Source organism: Vanacampus margaritifer, chromosome 1 (assembly GCF_051991255.1).
Source record: "Vanacampus margaritifer isolate UIUO_Vmar chromosome 1, RoL_Vmar_1.0, whole genome shotgun sequence".
NCBI classification, from domain to species: Eukaryota; Metazoa; Chordata; class Actinopteri; order Syngnathiformes; family Syngnathidae; genus Vanacampus; species Vanacampus margaritifer.
The window spans coordinates 66646142-66662689 of NC_135432.1; the positions used below are offsets into that span (position 1 = coordinate 66646142).

A 16548-nucleotide genomic window follows, 5' to 3' on the forward strand; every position below is an offset into this window, starting at 1 on the left:
AACTGGAGCTGCCCAAGATGCGTTCATGTCCCTCGGTTCCAAATGGGCGTTGTGGTGAGGCACCATAAAAATAAAAAATAAACATATATTAATCTCGTGCCACGTGACCTTCATATGAAGCATGCAGTGCATCGTTGAAAGTGTTTAAATGTGAACCCTCTGTTATCTAAACAGATTTTAGATTCTAAAGTACGTTTTTAACTTCAAGAAAAAGTTCAGTAATTGTGTTTCCTATTTTTTTCCCCTCTACCTTGAAAGCGTCACATTTTCAGAGAGAAACAGAGCAATATGGGCGACGAGATGAGTTGAATTAATTTGGACTCTGACGGTTTTAGTTGCATTTTTACTGCACATTCACGCGCTTCTGCCACACGGACAGGTACGACGGGGTCCGGTCTCTCCATTTTTTAAAATGATCCCATTTGCAATGCAATAATGTGGGATTGGATGCGATGTTTTGGTGTGGTCGGCTAGCATGTATCTTAGCTTGTTAGCTGCCAGTCCCCGCGAGATTAACGGGTAATGTCATGTTTAAGAAGCTTTGCGAGCAAATCCTGTACGAATTTTGTGTTTTTTAAGTTGGTGAAATGTCTTGTAGATAATTTGTTTTTAGTGCTTTTGTGTGTTAACAATGGGCTTCGATCTTCACGTGATTTGCACTGATTTGAGGTCAAAGGTCAGAGTGTTTTCTCTCTCTCGCAAAACAATACAAAAAAAGGTATTCAGACAAAAATGACCCTAAATTAACATATGAATATCTATTAAAATATTACATGGATGATTAATTACGAATGATTATTATGAAATGAGTATAAAAGTAAAACAAATCAATCTAACGCTCTTAAAAATTTGAATTATTAATCAATGAAATGATGTAGCTGTGGAGTACTATAGTTGCATCTCATCTTCTGCCTCTCATCCTTTTGTGTGTCCTGCACAGCCGAGTGTGGCTATGTCCGAGGTGGAGATCAGTGAGTACCGGGACGGCGACGGCCCTACAGTGCGGGAAATCTTCACGCTGGGCATGAGCGAGCTTGTGCCGGGGTCCTTCGTGCACACCCTCAAGCAGCCGCTGAGTCAGATGCTGCTCATGTGCACCTTCTGCGCGCTGCTGGCCAGCTCCAAGTCCTTCCTGCTGCCCGTCCTCGCCGTCACACTGCTGCTGGCCGCCGTTCGCCAACTGCTGGTCTGCTGGGTCAACGCCTACATCGACACGTGCTGCAACACAGGTCGCAAACTCGAGGCCCACTGGCTAAATGTTGTTTTTTTAAACCCATTCACTGCCATTGACGGCTATAAACTATACCTACCTAACTCTTTCGATTTGTTTAACATTTTTTTCCACTTTTGTTCACAAAAGTATGAAAACCTAGTAAAGAAAAGATAATTAATAATCTTTTCTTTTTTTTTTACAGATGATTTTTTTTTTTTTACAAATGTCTAGGTTTTCATACTCTTGTTAACAAAAGTGGAAAAAAATGGTTAACTAATAAAAATAGTTTAAATTATTTTTTGACGTTTATAGGCGTCAATGGCAGTGAATGAGTTAAAAATTAGGCACGTCAGGCGATTAAATTATAAAAAATGATGGGCGTCAGGCAATTAAAATTTATAATTGTAATTAATCGCATGACTTCAATAGTTAACTCACGATTAATCCCAAATTTTATATCTTTCTAAATGTACAACAACTTTCTTCTAGGTTTTTATACTCTTGTTAACAAAAGTGAGGGAAATAAAGTTAAACTAATAGAAATAGTTCAAAGGAATTTTTGATGTCTATAGCCGTCAATGGCAGTGAATGCGTTAATAAACCCGGGTTTATGGCAGGGCATATGTTCTAGAGCCAATTAGAAATAATAAAATAATAATAATAATTATTTGAATTGATATTGAAATGAATAATAAACACAATTATTCAGTTTAAATCTAACTTGAAAGAACAATCAGAAAATAAGTAAAAAAATGACATAAATATAAATAAGATACTGTTCCTGCTGTGCACATCCTGACCTATAGGGGCAGTGTGGCGCACACGTGGTAGTGCAGTACAACGTTATAATGTCCCCTGGAGGCCAAGGCGGGCACACAAAGAAGGAGCAGCACAATGAATACAAATTGACTACGTTGACACCCGTGTCCCACAGACCTCAGCACCATCGGCGAGACCTACATGGCCGCCCGGGACGCCTGCTTCTGGGTGGCGGAAAGCGAGGGCCGCGTGGTGGGCACGGTGGCCTGCCTGCCCAGGGACGGCGCCCCCGACTGCCTGGAGCTGAAGCGCCTGTCGGTGCGGCGTAGCCACCGCCGCATGGGCGTGGCCAAGCAGCTGTGCCGGACGGTGTCGGACTTCACGCGCCAGCGAGGCTACGCCGCCGTGATCCTGATCACGTCGATGGTGCAGACGGACGCGCAGAAGCTGTACGAGGGGATGGGCTTCCGCAAGGTGCGAGAGTTTGTGGGGCCCGGCGTTGCGTCCAAGCTCATGAACTTTACGCTCATTGAGTACAAACTGGATCTGCAGAAAGACCATGCGGAAAAGTGAGTCTCCGGACATTCCATGACTACTTTTGTTGTAAAAGGGCCACTTTGAGCAGGTGCCAGATGTTGGTTCATGCGACACAGATGTGAAGCAGTGCACAGTGCTTCACATCTTCAACTAGCATCATGTCTCGTGTATTATGGGCATTCTCATTTCATTAAAAATCAAGGGTGCGCATTCAAATGTTGTTTTTTTTTCGGTCTTTACTGTGTTGTAGTCATTTTATGAACTAAACTAAATGACGATTTGGAGTGTTAATGTTGCTTTGCGCAGTTTATTCCGAAAGAGGATGTGACTGTGCATAGGACTTTAATGGAAAAAAACAAATCTAATGCAAATCTAATGTCTGTTATGCAAATTGTCATGATATGAGTAGTCGCTAAGTAGCCTATTAACTCATTCACTGGCAGCAATTTTGGCTGAAGCAACCCCATTCCTGGTTGTTAATCTCTTTAAAATGTTTGGTAAAAGTTAACTACATTTCTTTAAAAAAAAAAAATCTAAACTTGACAGATTGAGGAATGATTTATGGATGGACAATAAAGGGCAAACAGATTGATAGATGAGTGGAGGTGAAGATTGATGGAGAGATGATGAGTGGATGAGCAGAATTAAGGATGATAGAATGAGTGGATGGACAGGTGGGTAACTTTTAGTCATTTATTTATTTATAATTTTGGCAGTTTTGGTCCTCCATATAACCCAACTTGTTTATGACACCAATGAGCACTCATCACTGTTTGATTTGATGGAAAATGATAGTTAGCATTTAACGCTGCAGCTAGAGAGATTGTGTAGAATGAAGAATGAAGCTCTAGAAGTTGATAGATGAGTTCAGTTGATCAAAGTTGACGTCATTTTTATTCATCAATGTATGTCTTAAACTTGTTTATCCATTTTAGTCCTATAAAACTGCATTACAAATGAACACATTGTTGTCCACTTTACTGTAAAAAGAAAATGTCTTTTACTCAAAAAAGGAAACTTTAACTCCACATTTTGGATGATACTATTATTTATACGTTTATCACACATGTAACATTTTAAAAGGCTGTTACTACATTTAACCAACCTGGTGAAAATGTGTGCTTTTCGCCGTATATGATGACGTCATGCATTGTTTTTATGGCTTTTATTGTGAAGGCGGCGTAGTACCGTAATGCCTCGTTTTAACGATCGATGTGTCGACTTGTCTTGACTGTTTTGGCGTGCGCAGGAGGTTGGCCTGAGCGCTACCTCCGCGGATGGACGCAAGTGGCCGAAGCCGAGAAGCTAGCGACATTTTCGGATAAAACCAGGTATGCATTTTGCGGTTCGCTCCTTGTGTGAAAAATCTGTTTGGCCTCGTAAGACACACCCCGGACCGTTTTGACTCACGCTATGTGTGTGGGTGCGAAAGTGAGTGCTTTTAAAGGGGCTAGCTATAGAGGCTAGCTAGTTAGCCGAGGGAGTGTCCATCTTTCACAGCCGTCAAAGCCAAACAGGTCGAAATCAAGAAACAACCAAATCATTCACATAAAGTATAAGGAGCTCGTTTGCATCGTATCAGCGCCGCTAATGTTGATATAATATAATATATATTATAAAAAAAAAAATATATATATATATATATATATAGGAAATGATTTATTTCGTTTCGCGATGCTACATCGCCAAATTAATTCATTCATTAATTCATCATTACGTTCTTATGACCGAATGTGTGCTCTAGTCATGAAATGACTCTTTAATTGCCTTATGTGACAAGTGTATCCCTAATTAAAGGCAATTTTTTTTTGTTATGTGCGGGTTGCAGTCACAAGATGGCGCCAAAGGTCATATCTAGACGTCTGCATTATGAACGAGTCAATATCGATAGAATTTTGCACAAAATAAGAAATGTTGTGCATTTCCCCCAAAAAAAATATTAATCAGCTGCTAGGTGTGCAAAGCATATTTTTTTGCAAACTACCCCAGGATCAAGAATTATAGAACACCTAACACCTTTTTTTGGTTTGTTTTTGCCTCACTGCTGTGAAGCTATTTTGCTGTCCTATTTGATGCAAGCAAGCAAGCGACTTGAGTTGAACTCATTGCCATGAGAAATTGGTGGCAAAGCTAAGGTGTTGTGACCACTGGTGGAAGCAAAGCCCAGGGTTTTGAAGGGGGGAAAAAAAAAACAGTGAAAGCATTTTCACTCGTGGAGGCAGCGCTTCATACACTGAATTAGTGTGCCAACCAGAGAATGCGGGCATGCAATGGTCACAATGCCGCACACAAATTTTTGTTTTATATATAATTATTGGTGAATATACTGTATTTTGTACTTAATTTAAAGGGACAGCAAGGTGAAAAATCTACTTTTTGGAGCTTTTTGCCATGTTAAAATGCTAAAATGCTAATTCCTCACCAACATCACCAAAGCGGTGTTTTCTTCCATTCGCTCCTGTATGAGAAATTCTAGGTCATTCTGCTCTCCAAGCACCAGCCCCTCCCAACCTGAGAAAACGAGCTGTTGGCACTGCTTAATGTCATTGCCAAATTTTTAAATAAAATATTTATTATAATATTAATATATTCATTCCTCATGTGGGAAGCTGTTGCCTTATTTGCAATAAATCAATGAACCAATCATTTAATGAGTTAATACAAAAAAAATGGACCAATTTTAAGGAAAAGCAGCTAAATTAATAAAAAAAAAAAAAAAGGAAACTGTAAATGCTCAGTGGGCCGCATTGAAGAGCCGAGTGCCCAATTAATCGAGGAACCGATCGAAAGTTAGACAGGAGCCGTTAGTTGTCAGTGGATCCAAAATGGTGGCTCTTTAACACTCGATTGATCAAGCCATGACTCAGCTGCCTGCGAGGACATTTGTGCTTCCTGGAACCCGGGCCTTGCACCCATTGCAGACAGACGAGCGCACAAAAGGAACAAAATGGCCGAGGCGTGCATTCAAGTTAATCCTGGCTTTTGTCGCGTCCTGTCTGGCTTTTGTTTGCCATTTCATGCGCATCGCGTTGGCCTTTTGTCCTCGGATTGAATCGACCTGCACGACCAAGCACCTGTTTGCTGACGCTCAGGACTCGGCGGTTGGTGTGGACCTCGTTAGCTTGTCCACGGCTAGCTTGGTCACGGCAGTCGGGACACTCGCAGACATGCTCGTTGATTTGTGTTTGAATTTTTAAGCGTTGTTGTCCTTACAATCGAAATCCGTTCTAGGACGTGAACCTGACGATTTATGGAAAACGTCCCTTTTACGGGTTTTTCAAGTTACAAGCTCTCACTCCGTTGAGTAACTCATTCACTGGCAGCCATTTTGACTGAAGCAACCCCCTTCGCTCCCGGCTGTTTTACTGGATTTTGACTGATTTTGCAAGGCCTGCAGAAGATTGTGTTCTATTGCTATAAAAAAAATGGGGAAAAAAAGCAGATTTCTATCTGTTGAATCATTATTCACAAATCTGTTTACAAAACTGGTGAAAAGAGCATTTTGCAACATGACCCTGGCTGATCTCTTATACTCTGCTGCCACCCGCTGGCCGTTTTTGTAATAAGCGCCATTGCGTCAAGCGTTCTCTTCAGTTCTGAGGCTTCATCAAAGCCTTCTGTGTGCTCTAGCATTAAAAAAAACATAAACGTATAAATACATCTTTGGGAGCATGGTGCTATTGAAAATAGAACGTATTTATATGTTTTTGGGAGCAAATTTTTTTTGTGTATCAAAATTTGAGGTACTTGTGAGCTTCAGGTACGCAAACACTAAACGGCGGCAGCGAACGCCACGTGTCCCGAGTTACATACTCTGACGGAGCAACTGAAAATTGTATGTCAAGGTTTTAATTGTAATCATATATTAATAGTCATTAAACTCCTCTTTTGGCTACAACAGCTTTTACAGGCAGTGTGAAAGGGGTGTGAATCGCAAATTGTGGGCCTTAAGACCCAGCAAGCACCTCTTTGTGGAGCTGACCGCCCTCCCTTTCTTTCTCTCTCTCGCGCACACACGCACACGCACACACACACACTGATGCGCTCCGTCTGCTTCCAGCCTCTGCATTTACATCGGAGGCGTGAAGTGCGAACAAGTGCTGGCGTGCTAACCGAGTCGGAGCCTTTTTTGTAATTTTGAGGACTGGGCAACATGTCACAAACCAGGAAGAGCGCGTTGAGCCGGGTGAGTGTGTGCGTGTGCGTGTGCGTGTGCGTGTGACACATTTGGACGGCGGTGCGCACTCTTTGTTTCCGCTTTCAACTCGGGTCGGCAGGACTGTTCATACGCCAGGCAGGCGTGTTGTCATTTCTTATCGGCCTCCGAGGACTTCCTGTTGGTCATCCGCGTCAGAGTCGGGGGCGGAGTTTGCGTCGTGATGACGTCACCGCTCACCTGTGGTGTTTTGAAGATGGTTTTCTGGCGCAACGGTCGCTTCCGCAACAATTTCCAATCGCACGTCTTTGTTTAGCTTAGCATATTAGCATATTGGCATACCTTTCTATTTTCAAGCCTTTTTTTTTTTTTTAGCATTATAGCATGATATAGCTTAGCATATGATCCCGATGGTGACCAAGTGTTGCATTCATTTGCATTACAAAAGCTTTTTTTTTTTTACTCTTTATTAACCAGTGATTGGTGGTCATTTCGTACTTTGTATTCATGTAGTGATAAAAAAAAAAAAGGGGACAATATTAAATTAAAAAATGGCTCCAAACAATTAATTGATGGTTAAAATAGTTGTCGATTTAATTTGATCATCAATTACTTGTTGATTAATCGATTTAATTTTGACAGCTCTAATTTGCCATGATGAATTGTACCTGTATTAAAAAAAAAAAAGTATACCTATGGCCCACCCTGTATGTTTCAGAAAGATACATAAAGTACTGAACAAACGTATATATTTTTTCTACTATTTTCCTCCATTTAAAGCGACCAATGTTTACTTGGCCATCCATTGGCCACCATGGTTTTATCTTCATTAACATTCCCCGAGGGATTGACGGCCAACAAAGCCGTCTTTATGCTTTGTATGCTATTTTGTTGTTGTTGTTTTGTTCGTTTTTTTCTTAGTTTAAGATTTAAGCTCAAGCTGAAGTTTAGCAATGGTTGTTTCTCAACAAGGATGTGGTGGACGTTGCGCTTAACTGTCCTTACAAGCATCCGGAACGTCTTCTAAAGAGTCCATGTTCTGTTACAGACTCATTTCAAAATGGAGTACATTTATTTTTCTCGTCAAAGACAACGTGATTTATTTATTTTTTTAATCAAAAAATGATTTTAATTCATGTTGTAATAATAAAATGTAACGCAAACACTTTTTGCGGATGTGCCGTATCTCCACCTTGCGTTTATTGCGCAGCAGCAGACGGCCTGCTTGCATTTGAAGGAGCGTCAGAGGCGGGAGGCTGATAATAAACTGCTGAATCACCAGCGCTCTCATGGAGGCACGCGGCGGCGTTGCTTCCCGATTGGACGATGCCACCCATCGTAACCCGGCAGCAGCGCGACGCCGCCCCCCGCATGTGCTCCCGCGTGGCCCGTCCGCTGGCCCGCGATCACGCTCGGTCTAATTCCTGTCGCTCGGGGTGTTTACAAGCAGCGCCCCTTCATATTTCATCTCTGGAAATATCTTTGTGGATTTTAGTGCTGTCACGATCGAGTATTTTTCCAATCGATTCATCTATCGATTATTCAATCGATTAATCGACTAATCTGATTCGTTTTAATTTTGCATTAAAGTGCATTACAAAAGCATTTTCTTCTGTTATAACTGTTTATTAACCAGTGATTGGTGTTTATTTTGTGCTACAAAAAAAAAAGGGGTGGGGGGGGCTAGATGTCGCACTATGTTAATAACAGAAATCAGAGGATTTGGTCGACAAGTCTGAATTTTAAAAATGGCTCTAAACAATTACTCGATTATTAACTCCTTTCCCGCCAAAAACATCAATTGACGTTAAGGACACCGGCAATAACGTCAATTAACGTCAACTACATTTTTTTTTTTTATCAATGGGCAGTGCAACGTCTTGTGAATAGGCTGGAATAATCCCAAAACAGCCACCAACTATGGCCAGCAGATGGCAGCATTGCATCTCTTTTCAATGGGCTCCCAGGTATCAAATTACAAGAAAACATGGCGGATCTTAGGAAATAGAACCATTTCAAGGATGACGTGAATATTCAAAGCGTTTATCACATTATCCCTCCCCCAACAAGGTTAAGAATAAGAAGTTACAAGAATACGTTTTTAAAATAACACCGCTGGCCTCTAAAGTAAAGCATTCAGTTAAGCGCAAATTGTGTCTGCCTGCGTCCCCCCACGCAGACGTCCAGCAGCGGCAGGATGAGCTCGGACGGCGGCGGCGGCGGGCGGGCCCCCAAGGTGGGCTCCCTGGTGGAGGTGATCGGCAAGGGTCAGCGCGGCACGGTGGCCTACATCGGCGCCACCCTCTTCGCCTCGGGCAAGTGGGTGGGCGTCATCCTGGACGAGGCCAAGGGCAAGAACGACGGCACCGTGCAGGGCAAGCGCTACTTCACCTGCGAGGACGGACGCGGCATTTTTGTCAGGCAGTCGCAGGTACGGGCGGGGCGGGGGGGGGACACAAATCTCCTGGAAGGGGACGAAAAAATGGTTTCCATGCATAGAGTATGTTTTGGCTTTCGAAGGCATCAGAATAACTCACGTGGGCAGCATGAAAGACTTTTATTTACTACATAAAAATGAAAAATATTGTAAAAAAAAAAAAGGTTTTACATGTAATTTAAACATGAAAGCAGTAACAAGTAATTAGTATAACTACTACTATTAATTTGAATTTGATGTGAATTAAAAAAAAAAAAGTATTAAAATGTATTGAAATTTTAACTTTTAGTAACATATTTACTTTGCGCTTTTAAATATCGTCACCCTCTTAAAATAATTGCTGAAGTCATTTTTATGCAATAAAAGATTATCATCTCATTATGCAAATGGTTCGTTTTTTTGTGTTAACTAAAAAATCTGGAAAAAAATGGCTTAACATAAGGACACATTTTACTTTCAATAAAGGATGTTAAAATGGAGTTTTAACAAAATTGTTTTTGTTCAAAATGTAATTGCTGTTATTGCATTTTTATGTCTTTTTGAATATTTAAATTTATTATTTTGTAAGAAAAATATGGAATTTTAATTTTTTTATTTATTTTAATTAATTACATTTCAACTGAATTATTTTGTAAAAGACAAATAATTGAAACTTTGTAAAAATGTGTTATTTTTTGCCTAAATCATCTCCTCATGGTGCAAATGGTTAAATTTTTTGTGTCAACTGAAAAATTGGAAAAAAAATGACTTGGGCGATTATTTTAAGAAGGTGTTGACATAAAATAAGGACATATTTTACTTGTAATTTCTTTTTTAAAACATAATTAAAATTTCAACTTAATTGTTTTTATTCAAAATATAATTACCGTTTATTGCATTTTTTTTTTCTTTCAAATATTTTTTATTATTATTTTGTAATTACAATTGTAAGCTTTCTGATGATTTTCTTAATGTAAAAATGAACTGAAATATTTTATAAGGAAAAACAATTGAAACTTTTTTTTTCAATAAAAATAATTGAAAGTCATCATTTCACAGAGAAAAATAAAAACATTACTTACTTCCTTAGACATGTATCCATTAAAAAGTCTGAAAAAAAAAATGGACCCTGTTGAACTTCTTTTCTTTTCAGATCCAACTCGTCGACGACGGCGCAGACACCACCTCCCCCGAGACGCCCGAGTCCAGCGCCACCAAGGTGCCCAAGCGAGGTAAAACGTTGTCCTTTATTTCTGGCTGTCATGTTGACCTTCACTTTTATGACTTAACAGTCGACCAGTTGTTTTTTTTAAGTTACTTTTATTGTTTGCACCAGGATCTTTAACATCCCTGTTCCTCTTTTTTTTTTTTCGCACCAGACAGCCTGGACGCATCCAAGTCCACCAAACTGGTGAGTCATATCGAGATATATATATATATATAGGTACATTGTAGGGAGGAATCCCACCAGCAGGGGGAGACGTTTCATCTCTAACCAGACATGATTCCATTTCTTGTCATTTGCCTCAACATATGATGATCGTGTTTGCTTTAAAGACAAAGACTCAAGGCTTTTTAGTCTTTGAATGTTCAATTTCACCTTATCCCTTGTGCGCACCTCCTTTTTACTACCCTTTTAGACAACCTTGGTGGCAAAAATGTACTTTATATGCACAAAATCACACACAAAAAACAATCCTCACACATTGGATCGAATTGAGTCTTTTCCTTGTCATTAAGAGCACTAAAAAGTTGTCCTAAGGTAAGCTAGGACGTCAGATGGTCAATTATGCACTGAAAAAAAAAAAAAAGAGTCTGTTGGATTTACATTTTAAAAAAAAAAGAAGAAGTTGACATTGGTTGCACGCATTAAAATGATGTTTCACAAACATGAGCATATTATTTTGTATTTGGCCGGGCTGCTAATCAGTGCCGATATTTGGCATTTTGACGAATATCGGCATCTGCCTTTTTTTCGAAGGCCGATAAAGCTGCTATTTCATCACTGAGCGGTGAATGCTTGTGAATTTTTGCGCTTTCGTCGGGGTTCGCAAAATGTTGCACAAGGTTTTAACAGCCTGTAACACTCGTTGCAAAGACATTTTAAACATGTTCAGACCATTTTTCACTGTCTGCGAACATCTTTGGAAACCTTCTACGAACCGTGACGAAAACCCCAAATTCTCTTAAGTTTGCAAGCATTTGTCGCTCAGTGATCTTCAGAGATCAATTTAAAACGGTGTTAATTTCGGAGACCTTTTTATTAATGTTTTTTTTTTTTTAAATCTCACCTTCCAAGAGATGCTGCTGTATGCTGATGCAGATGGGAATTCGCCGTACTTTTTGTTTTTGTTCAAAGTTGAAACAAAAACAAGTGAAAGTTTTGTTACAATTTGAAAAGAGGACTGTCTATTTCCTAAATGTTTAAATTTTAAAAGAAAAAATACCTTTAACAAATATGCTCAATGGCATTTCAACAAAGTTTTTTATTTTTATTTTTTTACGCTAATATTTTCTTTTTATTTTCTTTTTTGTTTTTGTAAGACGCTAATATTTTCTGTTTTTATTGCAATTAAATACTGTCTCACAATATTGTATATCTGCCTCCTTGACTAGTAATAATCGGTAGCTGAAACATGATTTTAATTTGTATATTTTTTGTATGTAAATCCAACACATTCATTTTTTGCAGCGTGCATTTCATGACATCTCAACTGGCGTCACGTGCTCGTGTGTGATGATGCGGACGTGAAGGTTGTCTCTTCCCTCCTCCGGCATGACACTGACCAGCTTGACTTTAACGCCCTCATCCTTCCTTCCTTCCTTCCTTCCTTCCTTCCTCGGTTCCCTTATTTCCTTCCACTAAGCAGCGTGGAGTCAAGGCCAAAAAGGTGCGGCATGTTTCCCCGGGCTGACGGCGCCGTCTTAACCGCCGTGTTAATCACGGCATCCGAACGCTCGATATGCTCTTTTGCCCGCACCGCTGTCATGCCAATGCAGGAAAAGGCCACGCCCACCCGCTTCCTGTCACGTGACCATGCTCTCGGCTCTGGCCTGTCTTTTGGCTGACGTTGTTATTTTTGATTTTTTTTTTTTCAGTTTGGCCGCCGCTTGTTGCGCAGAATTGCACAAGATGTAATATTAAAACAATACCGCAACAGGGAGGGAAAATATGGGTGGGACATAACGAGAATTTATTGTGGAGTGGTCAAACTTACCGTAATATATGTATTTTATTTCAAAATATTTTATGCTCATTTGTCTAATTGAATTAGAATAAATAAACCAAGCATTTAATACTAGTAAAAAAAAAATGTGACAGTGAAATTGTTTATTTTGCAAATATATTTTTATTTTATTGTTTACAATAAAGCAATTATGAGCAAAAATATACATATTTGACTTTTACAGGGGGAAAGCATTTAGTAAGATCTATGAATTAAAAAAAACAAACATATTATTTGACTTATTTTAAGGCAAAAATAGACATCTAAATGAATGCAACAAATCCAGCTTGAGATGAGTTTAATTAATTCTGTGACCTTATTATAACACTCGTATCTCAAATCATCGGTCCCCATTGAAATGGATGGGAACGCTATCATTCCGTTATATCCTTTAATAAATAGCACTCTGTGATACTGTAAAATATTGAAGATAATAAATATTAAAAATAAAATATTAAAAGGTAAGACAAAGATAAAGAACATTCACCCCATTCAAAAAAAATATATATTTTTTTGTAAGTTAGACAAAAACTGTCAAATGTTCTGTACTTTATATCTTTCTTGTACATAAAGAAGCATTCTTATTGACTATATATATATATTTTTTTAAATTAATCAGCCGGTTAATTAAAACTATCCCTATCTGACGGGAGGGCGGGGTCAAAGGACCGTCATTTCCCATCCCGGCGTTTGATGAGGATTGCGTTTTTCTTTCCTAAAGAGCCGCGCTGGATGCGATCATGTCCTCCTGAGCTTTGCTAATCTCCTTCTCACAGCATGAGCGAGCAAACTCTAAGAGGATTTAATCAGAGGAGGACGACGATGCGGTCATCAGCTGCCAAAGCACAAATACGTGTTCACCTTTTGTTTTGTTTTTTTGGGACCGTGGGTCACGCGAGACCAGAGAACAAAACGTTACCACACGTGTGAATGCGACTCCATTACAGCTCCGTTGAGGGGAAACGTGTTTTGTTGAAATATGAAACAAGTTCCTGCCAGAAAGCGAGCGCTTCACTCGGGGGCGCGTCAAGTTTCTCTGGCAGGATCAATCACGACGTGGATGACGGGAAGTCATCAAGGCGACTTGGCCGAGCTCCAATTGTGGCGTCGTGTGGCAGGATTGCCCAACGGCCGCACAATCCATTTGCCGCCTTTCCAAATATGTCCTCCGCGGGAACCGTCATAATGATGATTATTCTTTTTATAATTTGATAACTACTTTTGAACAGAAGTAGGAATCGTAGGTGTTAATCCGGTTTGATAGTGTGTGCTAAGCAGTTACACGTAGGAAAAGAAAAAAAGGGAGAGTGCAAATAAACACAGTAAAAATAGGCTAAGTATATATTGTGACATTTTAAAATATAGCTTGTTATAATATTTTGTTTTATTAAAAGGTTGCGTAGTATCTTTTATAATTCAATGTTTTTATTATTTATTTGTTTAATATATATATATTTTTTAATAAAAATTAATTCCATCCATCTGATCTCTGTAACCACTTCATATATATAAAAAAAACAATATATTGCACAAGATTGTTTAAATAAAACAATTGTAACTTTAAGATCAAAAATAAAAATACAGCAATATTATATCTTGTAATCTTCCATTTTTTTTGAAAATTTTTTTGCATTATTTTGTAACTGTCAACTCAAAATTTTTTATAAAAAGTCGTCTCATATCTTGCAATATGTACGTTTTGCAATTTAAATAAAATATGGGGTGACCATTTTTTTTAAAAACATTTTTTAAATATGACATCTTGTAACATTCAATTTCATGTGATATCCTTTAACGTTGTCACTTTTTTCTCCTCGCCTTTTGATTTCGGGCCTTGTTTAATGTCATTGTTAGAATAAGCGGCAGACCGCGTTAATCAGATATTTTTTTTATTTTTAAACACGTCGTTGCCTCAAGCGCTACATCGCAGATCACTTGTGGCTGCAGCTATTAAAAGGGGGGGTGCATCATTGTTGCTAGGAGACAGGGGGGGGGGGGGGGGGGTTTGGGCTCGCATCCGTGATGTCGCGGCTCATTTCTCCACTCTACCCTCCCTCCTGCGGTTGTTGTTTTTTTTTTTTTTTACAAGATTGTCTCTTTGCATGGCGGTTAACAGAGCGGACCGCCTCCCCCCCCCCCGCTGTGGTCACCGTGGCGATTAATGGGTGGAAAGGCGGGGAGGGGGATAGGGCGCGCAGTGATGTAATGCGAGAGGAAAGCATTGGATGAGAGGGCTGGTTCCGGGGAGGTGGGGGGGGTGGGGGGGGGCGGAGGAAGGTTAACAGAGGCGAGGCGGCGAGATGTCAGAATGCTGGTGAGGCGCTCGGATTAGGAGAGGACGAGGACGGGAGGTTGGGGGAAGCACCGCCGCCGCGGCCATTTGCACCGCTGCTGCTCGCCGAGCCAAACGTCTTTTTCTGTCTGTCCTGAACGCCTCGTCTCTTCCTGTCTGTCTGTCTGTGTGTGTGTGTGTGTGTGTGTGTGTGTGTGTGTGTGTCCTCTTCCCTTGCAAATATGATGAGGCAGACGTCGGTTCCACGAAAGGTACAGAACGCCGCCACATGTTGTCTGTTGACACCGGTCAACGTTATCGCCTCTTTTTCTCGCTTTGTCATGCTCACTTTTTATTTTTATTTATTTATTTTTTTTTAGCCGTGGTGTGCGAGGCACAACGTTTGGGCTTAAGGGGATGCCAGCTCTTATTTGGCTGCGGCGCTCTCAGGTCGAGCTAAATTCCGCTGAATGGTCTCGCTGTAATCCAATAAAGCATCCAACGGCACGGCGGGTGGAGGGAGAGCGAGTCGGCGAGATGCGGAAAGTTGCATGGATTCAGAGATTAGTCGGCAAAAAGAATGTGAGAAATTAAAAAAAAGAAGCTCTTTGAGTAGCATTCGGATCCCGCAGCAGCTAAATGGGCTTCAGCTAACTCAATTTCACTGAATTCAATTTGATTTATATGGCGGGAATTCGCTACAGAAGTTATGTCATCATCGATTGTGCTGCACAAAATCATCCAGCGTCACTTAATTGCTACAAGATGTATTAGTGTTCATGACAAGTTACGTAATTGTCTGCCTACTAGGGATGTAACGATGTGACAAAATTGTGTACGGCAGAAGCGGGACAAAAGTCATGTATTTTGACAGAGATGAAGGTCAAAAAATTGTTCGAATGACTGATTTATAGGAGTGGTAACCAGAAAAAAAAAAGGAGTGGTAACCACCACAGTGACCAAAACATAACGAAATAAAATCAAGCTGCACTAATAAACTAACCACCAGAGGGTGCTAGATAGTGATAGGCCGATACCAATTCAGATTATTACTTGTCAAGGATACCGATAACCGATATTCCAAGCAGATATTCATTTGCAGTAAAGCAGAAAATAGTAGCGAAAAAAACACTCTTTCTTTCCATTTTAAACTTATAATTTTGAAACAAATCTGGCAATTCTTTATTTTATTTATTTATTTATTTTTCTGGGGAGAGCTCAGTATTGATCATTTGACATGTCATCATCATTGTTCTCCCTTTTTTAATTTTTTTTTATTATTATTATTATTTATTTTTTTTAAAAAAATTTGGGCAATTCTTTATAATAAAATTGCAGGGAGCTTCCAGGGTCATCAGCATTTGTCCGAAAGCTAAATTTTCTATTGTAAATAAAGTTTTCCAAAATTTCAACATCATTTCTTAATTTATTTTATTTTCATTTAAAAAAAAAAAAAAAAAAAGTGTATGGAGTTCCCAATGCATTAGTTATTTTTATAAAATGGAAATTTAATAACCAATAAATAATCAAAAAATGAAAGTTCCCTGCATCTCCCTGAGCGACAAATGCATGCAAATGTGTCTAATTTGGGGTTTTCGTCAGGGTTCGTAAAAGGTTGCAAAATATCTTCGCAGACAGTAAAAAATGTGTCTTGAATATGTTTAAAAATGTCAACATCTTGCAAATCCTGATGAAAAGCCTCAATTTGCTACATTCGCAAGCGTTCACCGCTTCGTGAGAAACCATCTTTATCGGCTTCCACATTCTTAAATAAAGGCCGATGGAATTATCGGTCTATCCGGAATAGAATGTGTTCAATTCAACGTCAATTTGTGACTAAATTCAGATGACGTCATCATCATTTCAGTACACAAAACAGTTTTGTGATCTTTTAGTTTGGTGGTGTACCATGCGTTCCCCCCCCCCCCCTAATATTATCGGTGACTTGGCTCAATAAAAGTTTGGAAA

General features: G+C 39.6%; 2 protein-coding genes across 10 annotated transcripts in view; both read left to right on the forward strand.

Annotated features, from left to right (window-relative positions):
• Positions 1 to 119: 119 nt before the first annotated feature.
• Positions 120 to 2719, forward strand: LOC144050211 (putative N-acetyltransferase camello). Its single transcript, XM_077563287.1, has 3 exons — positions 120 to 379; positions 941 to 1229; positions 2148 to 2719. Exons 2-3 carry the CDS (start codon positions 953 to 955, stop codon positions 2543 to 2545), a joined length of 675 nt encoding a protein of 224 aa, XP_077419413.1. The 5' UTR covers positions 120 to 379; positions 941 to 952; the 3' UTR covers positions 2546 to 2719.
• Positions 2720 to 3678: 959 nt separating this feature from the next.
• Positions 3679 to 16548, forward strand: part of dctn1b (dynactin 1b) — a 31908-nt gene continuing 19038 nt past the window's right edge. For 3 of the 9 annotated variants that reach the window (XR_013293822.1, XM_077563323.1, XM_077563332.1), the window contains exons 1-6: positions 6534 to 6695; positions 8845 to 9096; positions 10235 to 10313; positions 10461 to 10492; positions 11952 to 11972; positions 14835 to 14852. Coding sequence is in view for 8 of the 9 variants with exons in the window: in XM_077563323.1 (XP_077419449.1) it covers positions 6663 to 6695; positions 8845 to 9096; positions 10235 to 10313; positions 10461 to 10492; positions 11952 to 11972; positions 14835 to 14852 (435 nt within the window). In the remaining variant the exon portion in view is untranslated. Of the gene's footprint in view, positions 3841 to 6533; positions 6696 to 8844; positions 9097 to 10234; positions 10314 to 10460; positions 10493 to 11951; positions 11973 to 14834; positions 14853 to 16548 lie in introns of those variants that run through there. The other 6 variants (XM_077563355.1, XM_077563365.1, XM_077563382.1 and 3 more) reach the window with 3 other exon arrangements.

Coding starts and splice junctions, on each gene's coding strand:
- LOC144050211 (XM_077563287.1), top strand. CDS start 953: ATGTCCGAGGTGGAGATCAGTGAGTACCGGGACGGCGACGGCCCTACA. Junction 1,230..2,147: donor CGACACGTGCTGCAACACAG/GTCGCAAACTCG, acceptor CGTGTCCCACAG/ACCTCAGCACCATCGGCGAG.